At 43.5% G+C, this 14794-nt stretch overlaps 1 protein-coding gene across 4 annotated transcripts in view; it reads right to left on the bottom strand.

Annotated features, from left to right (window-relative positions):
* Window positions 1–14794, bottom strand: part of TNS3 (tensin 3) — a 586621-nt gene that overhangs the window by 293601 nt on the left and 278226 nt on the right. For all 4 annotated transcript variants that reach the window (XM_077269387.1, XM_077269390.1, XM_077269388.1 and 1 more), the window contains exon 5: window positions 10149–10190. In XM_077269387.1, coding sequence (XP_077125502.1) covers window positions 10149–10190 — 42 coding nt within the window. The remainder of the gene's footprint in view (window positions 1–10148; window positions 10191–14794) is intronic.

The raw sequence follows: 14794 nt of genomic DNA, 5'->3' as shown, positions 1-14794 counted from the left end.
TGCCCCCTACACAAGAAACCTCATCCTCTACTAAAATGTAGAGCCTTCAGGGAGAAGTCTCTAGAAGACCATAAGAGTTTCCTAATGGAAAACAAGATATGTTTCAGATGCTGCGCGACGACCTCACACTTCGCCAAGAACTGTGAAACCAGTGTGAAATGCACAGAATGTAGTAGTGTGTAGCACAACACAGCTTTACACCCTGGACCACCCTCGGGGGTATCGTCCCGAGTAGAAGAGTCTGCCGAAAAACAGATGGACACTGACACAGACACCCCAGTGGTCACTTCTCCGTGTACAGAGATCTGCAAGGAACTTGTAGCAGGAAGATCCTGCTCGAAGATCTGTCTTAAGAGTTTTTCCAGCGAGCCAACGGGATAAGGCAATCAAGGTATATGCAATCTTGGATGATCAGAGCAACAGGTCTCTAGCCAAGTCCTTTCTCTTCGACACCTTCAACATTGCTGGCCCCGGCTCTCCGTACTCCTTGAAGACATGTGCAGGTACTGTCGAGACGGCGGGGAGAAAAGCCACCGGATTCAAAGTAGAGTCTATAGACGGTCAAACCTGCTTATCCTTACCATCAATACTGGAGTACAACCAGATCCATGACAACAGGTCTGAGATACCTACACCAGAGGTAGCAGCTCATCACACCCACTTGAAACGTATAGCTCACCTGATACCGGAACTGGACCAAGGAGCTCCAATCGTCTTACTCCTCGGAAGAGACATACTACGGGTCCACAAGGCTAGAGGACAGATTAACGGCCCACAAAACGCCCCATATGCTCAGAGACTTGACCTAGGATGGGTCATTGTGGGAGACATCTGTTTGGGTGGAGCACACAAGCCGACATCAGTCAACAGCATGCTCACCAATACCAATACTCTCGAAAATGGACGTCCGTCTCTTCCAGCCATGTGAGAGCAGTTTCCTGATTAAAGAATTGCCACACAACACCCCTCCACCTTGTCCGTTAGCTGATCCGTCCTGTGAAGACCATGCATGCGACGGTGAGCAAGATCATATAGGGTGCACAGTTTTCCACAGGACAAGAGAAGACAATCAGGTAGCAACGTCCATAGAGGACAGACTGTTTTTGGACATCATGGATCGAGAGATAGTAAGAGATGAATCAAAGAGTTGGGTCGCACCTTTAGGCTATGTTCACACGCTGCGGTTTTTGCTGCGGATCCGCAGCGGATTTGCAGCTGCGGATCCGCAGACGTTTTCCATGCAGGGTACAGTACAATGTTACCCTATGAAAAACCAAATCCGCTGTGCCCACTTTGCTTTTTTCCGCTAGAAAATCCGCGCTGATTTTCTGCGGAAAAAAAGAAGTAGCATGTCAATTCTTTCTGCGGATTCCGCAGCGGGTTTCCACCTGCACCAATAGGAAAGTGCAGCTGGAAACCCGCAGTGGAATCCGCAGTAGAAACAGCACAAAAAACCGCAGTGAAAACCACCGCGGTTTTGCACTGCGGTTTTTCCAAATCAGGACCTGAAAAATCCGCAGGAAAAAAAGGATAGTGTGAACAAGCCCTTACCATTCAAACCACAGAGGCAACGCTTACCCACCAACAGAGAACTTGTCTACAGTCGATTTGTCTCCCTTAAACGCAAACTGCAGAAGACACCAGAAACAAGAGAACACTTCTTTACCTTCATGGAGAGAATATTCCATAGTGGCCACGCGGAAATTGCACCTGCACTTCAAGATTCCGAGGAATGTTGGTACTTACCTATTTTCGGTGTGTATCATCCGAAGAAACCAGGTCAGATAAGAGTAGTATTTGACTCGAGTGCCAGATACGAAGGGGTTTCTTTAAACGACGTCTTTCTGTCTTGTCCAGACCTCAATAACAGACTTCTGGGAGTACTGCTTCGTTTCCGCAAGGATGCAGTAGCATTTATGGCCAACATACAACAGATGTTTCACTGCTTCCTTGTTAAAGAAGAACACAAACTACTTGAAGTTCTTCTGGTACCGCGATAATGACCCCTACAAGGACATCGCGGAATATCGTATGAAGGTACACATCTTCGGGAGCAGCACCTCCCCTGCTGTCGCTATCTATGGCCTTACACATTCAGCCAGAGAGGGTGAAGCAAAGTATGGATCGGATGTAAGATCACTTGTGGAAAAGGATTTCTACGTAGATGACTGCCTGAAATCCACACCCACAGATGAGTCAGCAGTCAGTCTCCTAAAAAGAGCACAAGCAATGCTCACTTCGTCCAATTTGAGGTTGCACAAAATTGCTTCCAACAGCCAAAAACTAATGGCAGCCTTTCCCTCTCAAGATTACTCAACCGATTTAAAAGACTTGGATTTAAGCATGGACTCCCTTCACATGCAGAGGAGCCTTGGTTTACTCTGGGATTTGAAAAGGGATGCATTTACCTTCCAGATCAGCGAAGAAGAGAAACCCTTCACGCGTAGAGGCGCCCTGTCCGTTGTTAACAGCTTTTACGATCCTCTGGGATTTGTAACCCCTGTAACTATCCAAGGTAAAATGATGTTGAGAGACTTCACCCAAGAGACGTCCGATTGAGAAAAGAGACTTGTGGGCAAGATAGAAGAACTCTTTAGAAGCCCTCACTAATTTCTAGAAAAAATGGGTGCAGTTGGACCCTAGTTGGCTCTCTATACTGTGGCCGCTGTTCACACAGGATGCATTAGTCAGCACGGATTAAGCCCGCCATATGGCGTCACTAATAGGCTTTGAGTCAGATGCTCTGCATTTCTGTGTGAACATGCCACATACAGTTTATTTTTCTGCATTGGTGTGCCAAGCGGCCAATCCCTGATTGTAGGCTGGCTGCCTCATCGGTATTATTGCACCTGTGTAGTTGCCATTTTAATTTGGGTCCGCTGCACCTTGATAGTGCATTTGTTTGGAAACCACGACAGGTAAGCACCTTTACCTGTGTACGGTTTTGTTTTGTTTTCTAGAGGTTAGTGGAGGTTTTTCCTCTTATGGTGTTTTTTCTTTAGAAGCCCTGTCAAGTCTCTATGTGGCACGACCATATGCTTCCATGCCATCCTCAGAAGTCAAGATGCAAAGGCTTTGTATCTTCTGCGATGCCTCAACCAAAGCAATTGCTAGCGGTAGAGTTAGCTGAACTTATCTCGACAGAAATCGACCTGGAAGTCAAAGAAGTCGAGTTCTACACAGACAGCAAGGTAGTGCTGGGGTACATTGGCAATTAAACTCGTCCCTTTTATGTCTATGTCAGCAATCGGGTGCTAAGGATCAGGAGGTCCACCTACCCTAAACAGTGGCACTATGTGTCCACACACCACAATCCTGCGGACCACGCAACCAGATCCGTTGAAGCAAGACACCTTAAAGGGGAACCTGTCACCTGAATTTGTCGGGACCAGTTTTGGGTCATATGGGCGGGGTTTTCGGGTGTTTGATACACCCTTTCCTTACCCGCTGGCTGCATGCTGGCCGCAATATTGGATTGAAGTTCATTCTCTGTCCTCCGGAGTACACGCCTGCGCAAGGCAATATTGCCTTGCGCTGGCGTGTACTCCGGAGGACAGAGAATGAACTTCAATCCAATATTGCGGCCAGCATGCAGCCAGCGGGTAAGGAAAGGGTGAATCAAACACCCGAAAACCCCGCCCATATGACCCAAAACTGGTCCCGCCAAAGTCAGGTGACAAGTTCCCTTTAAGGACACAACCTGGTTTACTGGCCCTACATTCTTATACTGTTCGACGCCATATATTGACAGGTCAAACACCTTTGAACTGGTGGATCCAGAGGCAGATGAGGAAATCCGTCCTCAGGTATCCGTTCTACCTACGGTAACTAAAGACAATCACCTCAAATCCAAAAGAGTTGTAGGTGGCATCGGTTGATGCCAAGCGGGGAGTGTTCTGTCCATTCTAATAAGGACAGTGTGGCTCGTATTATGCATTAAAGTTTAGTACTATTAGTGTTTTGGTTTGCTGTGTTATATCACCATCTAGTGGTGGTTAAATTTATAATCTGTGCTTTAGTAACAATTAGGGTGTTGCATTATGGGATCGTATCAAGGTATGCTGGGAAAGAGAGACTCCATTACTTTCTGTGTACCTCCTGGGACACACGTGTTCATGTGCTGTGCTGGAACTCTCTCACTTAGTTGCCATCCTGGTTAAGTTTATCCGGTAAGATTGTTACTTCTGTTCTTGTAATATAGTGTTGTACAGAATGTGATTTACTGTGTAGCAGCCAGCACATAGGAAATGTATTATCAGAGACTTACTGTATGTAGTTATATACACAAGTTGCATCATACTGTATTACTTTCTCTGTTAGTTGTAAAGTATCAGCTGTGCTATTATTTGGCCCAATACTTATCCATATCATTTGTATTCTTATAGTTTTACCGCGCGTGTTTACAATACATGTTTACCAATAAACAAGTTAGACTACAGAGAACAGTCTGCTTATTTGGAAGACAGAAGTGGTTTATGCTGTATGTTGGATCACACCATATCAACGTGTATGAAGGCAGAACAGAGTCAGTGTATTACCTGTACACTTACACTATATACAGAGCTCATGTGTATAATGGCACTTATGGTGATAATTGTGTAATGCTTTTTTATTGATGATCAGTATTGTAGTATTCAGTCACTATGTGGTGGTAATATGTGGTCAGGTCAAGGTGTAGCGGTATTTGTTTATTTATTTACTAGCTGAAGAGCACGGCGTTGCCCGGGCATAGTAAGTATCTGTGGTTAGTTATAGCACCTCACTTCTCTTATTTTCCCATCACGCCTCTCATTTTCCCCATCACATCTTTCATTTTCCCCCTCACACCTCTCATTTTCCCCCTCACTCCTCTCATTCCCCCTAACACTTGTCATTTCGACCTCACATCTGTCATTTTCCGATCACTCCACTATTTTCCCTCACTCCTCTCATTTTGCACTCACACCTTTTCATTTTCACCTCATACCTCTCATTTTCACCTCAGTATATACATGTTTGTCATCTCCCTTATATATAGTATACACCTGTATGTCATCTCCTGTATATAGTATATACCTGCTGTGTGTCATCTCCCTTGTATATAGTATATACCTGCTGTGTGTCATCCCCCCTGTATATAGTATATACCTGTATGTCATCTCCTCCTATATATAGTATATACCTGTATGTAATCTCCTCCTGTATATAGTATATACCTGTGTGTCAGCTCACCTATATATAGTATATATCTGTGTGTCATCTCCTCCTGTATATAGTATATACCTGTGTCATCTCCTCCTATACATAGCATATACCTGTATGTCATCTCCTCCTGTATATACTATATACCTGTAGGTAATCTGCTCCTGTATATAGTATATACCTGTGTGTCATCTCCTCCTGTATATAGTATATACCTGTATGTCATCTCCTCCTGTATGTACCTGTATGTCATCTCCTCCTCTATATAGTATATACCTGTGTGTTATCTCTCCTGTATATAGTATATATCTGTGTGTCATCTCCTCCTGTATATAGTATATACCTGTGTGTCATCTCCCCTGTAAATAGTATATATCTGTATGTCATCTCCTCCTGTATTAGACCTCGTTCACACCTTATTTGGTCAGTATTTTTACCTCAGTATTTGTAAGCTAAATTGGCAGCCTGATAAGTCCCCAGCCAACAGTAAGCCCACCCCCTGGCAGTATATATTAGCTCACACATACACATAATAGACAGGTCATGTGACTGACAGCTGCCGGATTCCTATATGGTACATTTGCTGCTCTTGTAGTTTGTCTGCTTATTAATCAGATTTTTATTTTTGAAGGATAATACCAGACTTGTGTGTGTTTTAGGGCGAGTTTCGTGTGTCAAGTTGTGTGTTGAGTTGCGTGTGGCGACATGCATGTAGCGACTTTTGTGAGATGATTTTTGTGTGGCGACATGCGTGTAGCAACTTTTTGTGTGTCGAGTTGCATGTGACAGGCTAGTGTAGCAAGTTGTGTGCAGCAAGTTTTGCGCATGGCGAGTTTTAAGCGTGGAGAGTTTTATGTGTGGTGCCTTTTGAGTATGTGCAAGTTTTGTGTGAGGCAGCTTTTGCATGTGTTGCAACTTTTGTGCATGTGGCAATTTTTCCGCGTGTGCAAGTTTTGCGTGTGGCGAGTCTTCCATGAGGTGAGTTTTGCACGTGTGGCGAGTTTTGCATGTGGAGAGTTTTGCATGTGGAGAGTTTTGCGCGTGGCGAGTTTTGCGCGGCGACTTTTGTGTTTCGACTTTTATGTGGCGAGGTTGGTGTATGTGTGGTGAAATGTGCGCTGAGGGTGGTATATGTGTTCGAGCACGTGGTAGTGTATGGCGCATTTTGTGTGTGTGTTCATATCCCCGTGGTGGTGTGGTGATTATCCCATGTCGGGGCCCCACCTTAGCAACTGTACAGTATATACTCTTTGGCGCCATCGCTCTCATTCTTTAAGTCCCCCTTGTTCACATCTGGCAGCTGTTAATTTGCCTCCAACACTTTTCCTTTCACTTTTTCCCCATTATGTAGATAGGGTCAAAATTGTTTGGTGAATTGGAAAGCGCGGGGTTAAAATTTCACCTCACAACATAGCCTATGACGCTCTCGGGGTCCAGACGTGTGACTGTGCAAAATTTTGTGCCTGTAGCTGCGACGGTTCAGATGCCAATCCCGGACATACACACATACACACATTCAGCTTTATATATTAGATTTTACTCATTTATACAGCGCCATTAATACCACAGTATTTTACAGACATCATCACCATTATCCCCATTGTGGTTCACAATAAAGATTCCCTCTCAGTATGTCTTTGGAGTGTGGTCTGGTCATGATGTGGCAGTATTTGTTCCTCGTACATGGTATTAGCCTACTATGTGGTGGTAATGTGTGATCTGGTCATGGTCTGACGGTACTAGTCCCTTGTGTGTAGTATTATTCAGTCACTATGTGGTGGTAATTTGTGGTCCGGCCATAGTTGTACGGTATTTGTTCCTTTTATGTGGTATTATTAGTCATTTAAAAAAAAATGTATATGACACATTCCCTTAAAGAAAAATAAATAAAAATATACCTAAAAAAAAGTATTGGATATTTTAAGAAATGTTTAATAGGTTAGAGGAGAGTAGGGCCCGACCAAAAGAGTCTACCTTGTCATGGTGGAGGCTTAAAAATCTTTTGGCCCAAACAAAAGCTGCTGGCTATGTGTGTGATATGGTGTTCAATGGGAACTGTTAATATCTGATTGGTGAGGAGGTGGCGCAGAAGTGGAGTTTTTCCCAAGAGTGGGCGGTGGGATTGTGGAAAGTTCGAGGGGTGGAGGCGGGACGGAATTTCACGGGGCACTGTAAACTTTGCCAGTATGGGGCCCTGAAATTGCAGCTGCAGTTGCAGCACTGTATGGAAATATAGCAAATGTAGCATGATCAAAACATTTTTTTAAAATAAGTTTAACAGAAAAACCTTTCAGAAACAGTAGGTCATTTTATGATGACTTGTGGAGGCATTCTAATATACACTGCACCTCAATAGTTATTCTTTCCCACCAGCAGAGGGCGGTTGTACATCAGAATTAGTATAAACAAGGTGGTTTTGTCCGAAAACATGGCTGAAATTCTATCGGTCTGTCTTTTTAGTCTGTCTTCTTGGCATTTTTGAACATCTGTCTAATTTCAGTGTATTCATCAGTTTCTGGAGACCCCCTTCCCCAGGCTTTGTGAGAGTTTACATCCACAATACCATGGTAAATGATTTATCATTTTTGTCTACCGCACGTATCTAACTTCCAGCCCCATTGCCGTGGTACAAGTCAGGAAGTACTGTTACAATTTACGTGTCTCCTCCTTCCACACTATGTCACTTCTTTAAATTATGCAATCTGAAAATATGGCCTTTGGACCACGCGGTAGTGCACCCCTGGTGTATAGTCTGTGGGAACATGTAAGGTGCTCTGTTTTTACTGCGTCATTCTCGGTGGTCATAGATAGTACACAAGTGCAAATGTTTCTACAGAAGTGCCATAAAGCACACTCATGGCATTTGCATGGCTAGCTTTGGTTATCCAAGAAAACCCTTCAAAGAGGAGTTCTCCAATATATGTTCAGGAGTACTCCTGAAGACAGTTCTGACCAGTGGTGGCATGGTGCTGGCCCGAAATGTGCCTCCTCCCAGGTGGCCTGAAGAGGCAGCTTGGCCTCTTCAACATGGGAAAAGTAAAGTATAAGACTGACGCTGGTTGGATGCAACTACATAGCCAGCTTTGGAGTTGCACAGGCAGATTGCATAGCATGGTGCCGCTTGCAGGCTCTCACTCTATACCTACGTAACCGGCCACTTTGAGACTGCAGTGCGGCCAGTAACCTGTAAAGTTAGCAGTCCCTCCATGCTTGAGTATTAGGGTACGTACACACAAGTCTTGTAAACTCAGTCGAACCCAATGAGTTTATCAAGCAAAAGACTCTTCAGGAAACTCTGAAAACACCTGTGCCACGAGGAGGAACAGTGCACGTAGCTACCCAGGCTAGGGCAGCAGCAAGTAGACCAAAAGAAAAAAAAGTAGATTCTTCAACAAAACGTCCCGAGGTGAGGAAAAACTTGTAGTTTATTTCATGAAATTGTAAGGAGAAGAACCCAGCTAGGCGTGCTTCCTCTGTAACGGGTCCGGAACTGTTGGGGCTGTCATCTATGTTGCAGGGGGGAAAACTTAAGGCCCCGGACCATTCCCGGCAGTTGAGAAAAGGGGGTGTGGTTAAGCTGAGGGAACTGCAGTGTGTGAGTAATCTGACAGTTACGGCGGGTACGTGCAGCGCGCAAGAGGTCAGAGTACAGGCTCCTAACGCAGAGTATCGTGAGAGAGCAGGCCTAAGATTCGAAGGCCAGAGGACGATAAACGGAGACTGTCGTCAGAGCCTTGTACCGATATAGCTGACACTGCTGACTGAGACAAAGGGCCCGCGCACAGGACATAGCCTCGCACCCACGCAAACCAGAGATTTGTATCACCCGTTGTGAACTTTATCCTGATAAGCTTCTAAACAGTCATTGCCTTGTGTACTCCTTCTTCTTCCGGACCCAAAGCCGGCATCAGGACCACAAGGAAACATCGCCCACAACAGGACCCAAAACGCCATCTTCTCCAGGACCACACCGAATTTCCACCGTGCCATTGCCTTGGCGCCACCATTTGCACCCAGGGAATACACTGAGGACTGCGTTGGATTGATAAGTCTATTTCTTCTGAACGCATTGTCTTAGTTACTTGTTTTACTACCGTGTTCCAAGTTACAGTAATTTGTATTCAGAAAATTTCCCTCTACTTCTCCCTGCATGGAGTATTCACTGTAGAATTAAATCCCCTGTTAACCCTTCCTCTGACTACGTTCCATTACTGCATCCTACGTGCTTGCTGTCTCCTTACAAAAACATTAAAGTTGGTTGACCATGGTTAAGGCTGTGTGGCGAAACTAGTTGGTCGTGGCTCCATTTCTCTGTAGTCTGGTCTGCTATGAGCTATTATTCCTGGGTTTAATGTTTTTGTGAAATAAACTACAAGTTTTACTCACCTCAGGATGTTTCACCGGAGAATCTACTTTTTTTTTCTGACCGCTTTTCTTACGACTTTAGCCACCAGTAGTTTCTTTGGATGTCTTGTCATGGCTTTTGTAAAAGTCGCTTTTTCATCACTCCATTGAATAATGAAGAAACGGCCAGCATTTTTTTTTTTTTAATCAAAAAATGATGGCAAAATGCTCCAAAAAAAGTGTCTGGCATCTTGAGCTTTCCCAATGACTTCTATTGTAAAGCACAGATCGTATTCCGAGCGGAAGATACTAGAGGAATGGACATGTCACTTAACTTTTTGGCGTTTTTAGATACCTGAAGTGGTTAAGAAACAATTAAAAGCCTGAGCATATGGCAGTAAGTCGCTTTAATGTAAAAATGCACATCATTCTTTTAAGCATTCTCTGATAGTTTTTTTCAGAATCCACCTGAAAAAGATATTGTAAACACATACCCCTATGAGGATTTTCAACAAAGGTTAAATTGCAAAGTTCTTTGTTTTTACAAGCACTTTGCTATTTTACACATTTCTGAACTTGGGGAAAAAAAAATAAAATTAGATTTGGGTAAAGTGAATACCTACCAATTCAGTCACATGACTTGTGCAGGCATCAAACTTGTTAGGCTGCAATGGAAAATAAAAGGAGCACAGTGATATACAATGGGTAACAAAAGGACATAAGTTTGGTACAAGAGGAAGAGGACCATCTTATAACAGTGGAGTAAGAGGAGGGGGGGGTCATTAGTCATTTGGCCTGTGGCGGAGTAATCGATGGCTTTTATGCCAATACAGTTAATATATACAGGTCCTTCTCAAAAAATTAGCATATAGTGTTAAATTTCATTATTTACCATAATGTAATGATTACAATTAAACTTTCATATATTATAGATTCATTATCCACCAACTGAAATTTGTCAGGTCTTTTATTGTTTTAATACTGATGATTTTGGCATACAACTCCTGATAACCCAAAAAACCTGTCTCAATAAATTAGCATATTTCACCCGTCCAATCAAATAAAAGTGTTTTTGAATAACAAACAAAAAAACCATCAAATAATAATGTTCAGTTATGCACTCAATACTTGGTCGGGAATCCTTTGGCAGAAATGACTGCTTCAATGCGGCGTGGCATGGAGGCAATCAGCCTGTGACACTGCTGAGATGTTATGGAGGCCCAGGATGCTTCAATAGCGGCCTTAAGCTCATCCAGAGTGTTGGGTCTTGCGTCTCTCAACTTTCTCTTCACAATATCCCACAGATTCTCTATGGGGTTCAAGTCAGGAGAGTTGGCAGGCCAATTGAGCACAGTAATACCATGGTCAGTAAACCATTTACCAGTGGTTTTGGCACTGTGAGCAGGTGCCAGGTCGTGCTGAAAAATGAAATCTTCATCTCCATAAAGCATTTCAGCCGATGGAAGCATGAAGTGCTCCAAAATCTCCTGATAGCTAGCTGCATTGACCCTGCCCTTGATGAAACACAGTGGACCAACACCAGCAGCTGACATGGCACCCCACACCATCACTGACTGTGGGTACTTGACACTGGACTTCAGGCATTTTGGCATTTCCTTCTCCCCAGTCTTCCTCCAGACTCTGGCACCTTGATTTCCGAATGACATGCAAAATTTGCTTTCATCAGAAAAAAGTACTTGGGACCACTTAGCAACAGTCCAGTGCTGCTTCTCTGTAGCCCAGGTCAGGCGCTTCTGCCGCTGTTTATGGTTCAAAAGTGGCTTTACCTGGGGAATGCGGCACCTGTAGCCCATTTCCTGCACACGCCTGTGCACGGTGGCTCTGGATGTTTCCAAACCAGACTCAGTCCACTGCTTCCTCAGGTTCCCCAAGGTCTGGAATCGGTCCTTCTCCACAATCTTCCTCAGGGTCCGGTCACCTCTTCTCGTTGTACAGCGTTTTCTGCCACATTTTTTCCTTCCAACAGACTTACCATTGAGGTGCCTTGATACAGCACTCTGGGAACAGCCTATTTGTTGAGAAATTTCTTTCTGGGTCTTACCCTCTTGCTTGAGGGTGTCAATGATGGCCTTCTTGACATCTGTCAGGTCGCTAGTCTTACCCATGATGGGGGTTTTGAGTAATGAACCAGGCAGGGAGTTTTTAAAAGCCTCAGGTATCTTTTGCATGTGTTTAGAGTTAATTAGTTTATTCAGAAGATTAGGGTAATAGGTCGTTTAGAGAACCTTTTCTTGATATGCTAATTTATTGAGACAGGTTTTTTGGGTTATCAGGAGTTGTATGCCAAAATCATCAGTATTAAAACAATAAAAGACCTGACAAATTTCAGTTGGTGGATAATGCATCTATAATATATGAAAGTTTAATTGTAATCATTACATTATGGTAAATAATGAAATTTAACACTATATGCTAATTTTTTGAGAAGGACCTGTATATGGGTCACAAGACCGTGAGAATACAATACATCTTTAACTTCCTTCAGGTTTGTCAGCTGCACAATATACAGTTAAGTCCATATATATTTGGACAGAGACAACATTTTTCTAATTTTGGTTATAGACATTACTACAATGAATTTTAAACAAAACAATTCAGATGCAGTTGAAGTTCAGACTCTCAGCTTTCATTTGAGGGTATCCACATTAAAATTTGATGAAGGGTTTAGGAGTTTCAGTTCCTTAACATGTGCCACCCTGTTTTTAAAGGGACCAAAAGTAATTGGACAATTGACTCCAAGGCTATTTCATGGACAGGTGTTGGAAATCCCCTCGTTATGTCATTCTCAATTAAGCAGATAAAAGGCCTGGAGTTGATTTGAGGTGTGGTGCTTGCATTTGGAAGGTTTTGCTGTGAAGTAAACATGAGGTCAAAGGAGCTCTCCATGCAGGTTAAACAAGCCATCCTTAAGCTGTAAAAACAGAAAAAAAACCATCTGAGAAATTGCTACAATATTAGGAGTGGCAAAATCCACAGTTTGGTACATCCTGAGAAAGAAAGAAAGAAATGGTGAACTCATCAATGCAAAAATACCTGGGTGCCCACGGAAGACAACAGTGGTGGATGATCGCAGAATAATCTCCATGGTGAAGAGAAACCCCTTCACAACAGCCAACCAAGTGAACAACACTCTCCAGAAGGTAGACGTATCAATGCTAAAAAACATCTAAAAAAGCCAGCACAGTTCTGGAAGAACATTCTTTGGACAGATGAAACCAAGATCAACCTTTACCAGAATGATGGAAAGATTAAAGTATGGCGAAGGTGTGGTACAGCTCATGATCCAAAGCATACCACATCATCTGTAAAACACGGCGGAGGCAGTGTGATGGCTTGGGCATGCATGGCTGCCAGTGGCACTGGGTCACTAGTGTTTATTGATGATGTGACACAGGACAGAAGCAGCCGAATGAATTCTGAGGTATTCAGAGACATACAGCCAAACTGATTGGTCATCGTTTCATACTACAGCTGGACAATGACCCAAAACATAAAGCCAAAGCTAACCAGGAGTTTATTAAAGCAAAGAAGTGGAATATTCCTGAATGGCCAAGTCAGTCACCAGATCTCAACCCAATTGAGCATGCATTTCACTTGTTAAAGACTAAACTTCAGACAGAAAGGCCCACAAACAAACAGCAACTGAAAACCACCGCAGTGAAGGCCTGGCAGAGCATCAAAAAGGAGGAAACACAGCGTCTGGTGATGTCCATGAGTTCAAGACTACAGGCAGTCATTGCCAACAAAGGGTTTTCAACCAAGCACTAGAAATGAACATTTTATTCAAAATTATTTAATCTGTCCAATTACTTTTGGTCCCTTTAAAAACAGTGTGGCACATGTTAAGGAGCTGAAACTCCTAAACCCTTCATCCAATTTTAATGTGGATACCCTCAAATGAAAGCTGAAAGTCTGAACTTCAACTGCATCTGAATTGTTTTGTTTAAAATTCATTGTGGTAATGTCTATAACCAAAATTAGAAAAATGTTGTCTCTGTCCAAATATATATGGATTTAACTGTATTCTACTAAGTCCAATTGCAGATATTTGAACATCATAGCTGGCAATAGAGAAAACAGTGAGAAGTGGTACACAGAGCTCGATAATAGGCAGCTTACAGTTAGATTAATGGGCAACCTATTAGTGTCACATTCACAAATAAAAGTCAGAAATAAACATAGAAATACCAACATCAATTTGGAAAAAATAATGCAAGCTCAATCACATACTGTAAGTGCTGAGATAAACATTGCAGAAAATTCTAAAGATTAGTCTATAAAAGGTTTGGAAGTTATCATTCCCAGATGTGGAAACCATACAGTGCCGAATACCAGGGTCCGGGCAGACCTCCCCCACTCTCGCTTGCCTCACATGAAGGTTTGGATAGCCCATGTTTGCAAACCTTGCAATGATTAGTGGCGTACACAGCAAGAGTAATAATCATCTATCAGTCACATAAGCAGCATCAGTAGATGTGGAATATCATAAATCCAGCTGAAAAAAAACAGACTTGTGCATGGCACATCATTATTCTTAGCTGCAGCAAGAGTGCTACTTTTATCACCATTATAATCACTATTTAGTGGTCTCAGGTATTCAATTACAATCCTCGGGTAATTAAATTTGAACTAATAAACTACTAATCCATATTGTCCAACAATATGACAGGTAAGTACAGATTGAGGAGTGTAGCGGGATCAGCTGAGGATGGCAGACCTATGAGAGGTAAATACAGAGTGAGGAGTGTCGCGGGAGTGACTGAGGATGGCAGACCTATGACAGGTAAGTACAGAGTGAGGAGTGTTGCGGGAGTGGCTGAGGATGACAGACCTATGACAGGTAAGTACAGAGTGAGGAGTGTCGCGGGAGTGGCTGAGGATGGCAGACCTATGAGAGGTAAGTACAGAGTGAGGAGTGTCGCGGGAGTGGCTGAGGATGGCAGACCTATGAGAGGTAAGTACAGAGTGAGGAGTGTCGCGGGAGTGGCTGAGGATGGCAGACCTATGAGAGGTAAGTACAGAGTGAGGAGTGTCGCGGGAGTGGCTGAGGATGGCAGACCTATGACAGGTAAGTACAGAGTGAGGAATGTCGCGGGAGTGGCTGAGGATGGCAGACCTATGAGAGGTAAGTACAGAGTGAGGAGTGTCGCGGGAGTGGCTGAGGATGGCAGACCTATGAGAGGTAAGTACAGAGTGAGAAGTGTCGCGGGAGTGGCTGAGGATGGAAGACCTATGAGAGGTAAGTACA

The sequence above is a fragment of the Ranitomeya variabilis genome, chromosome 6 (genome assembly GCF_051348905.1).
Source record: "Ranitomeya variabilis isolate aRanVar5 chromosome 6, aRanVar5.hap1, whole genome shotgun sequence".
Taxonomy (NCBI): domain Eukaryota; kingdom Metazoa; phylum Chordata; class Amphibia; order Anura; family Dendrobatidae; genus Ranitomeya; species Ranitomeya variabilis.
Note: the sequence above shows the minus strand (reverse complement) of the source record. Positions and strands in the feature narration are given on the sequence as shown.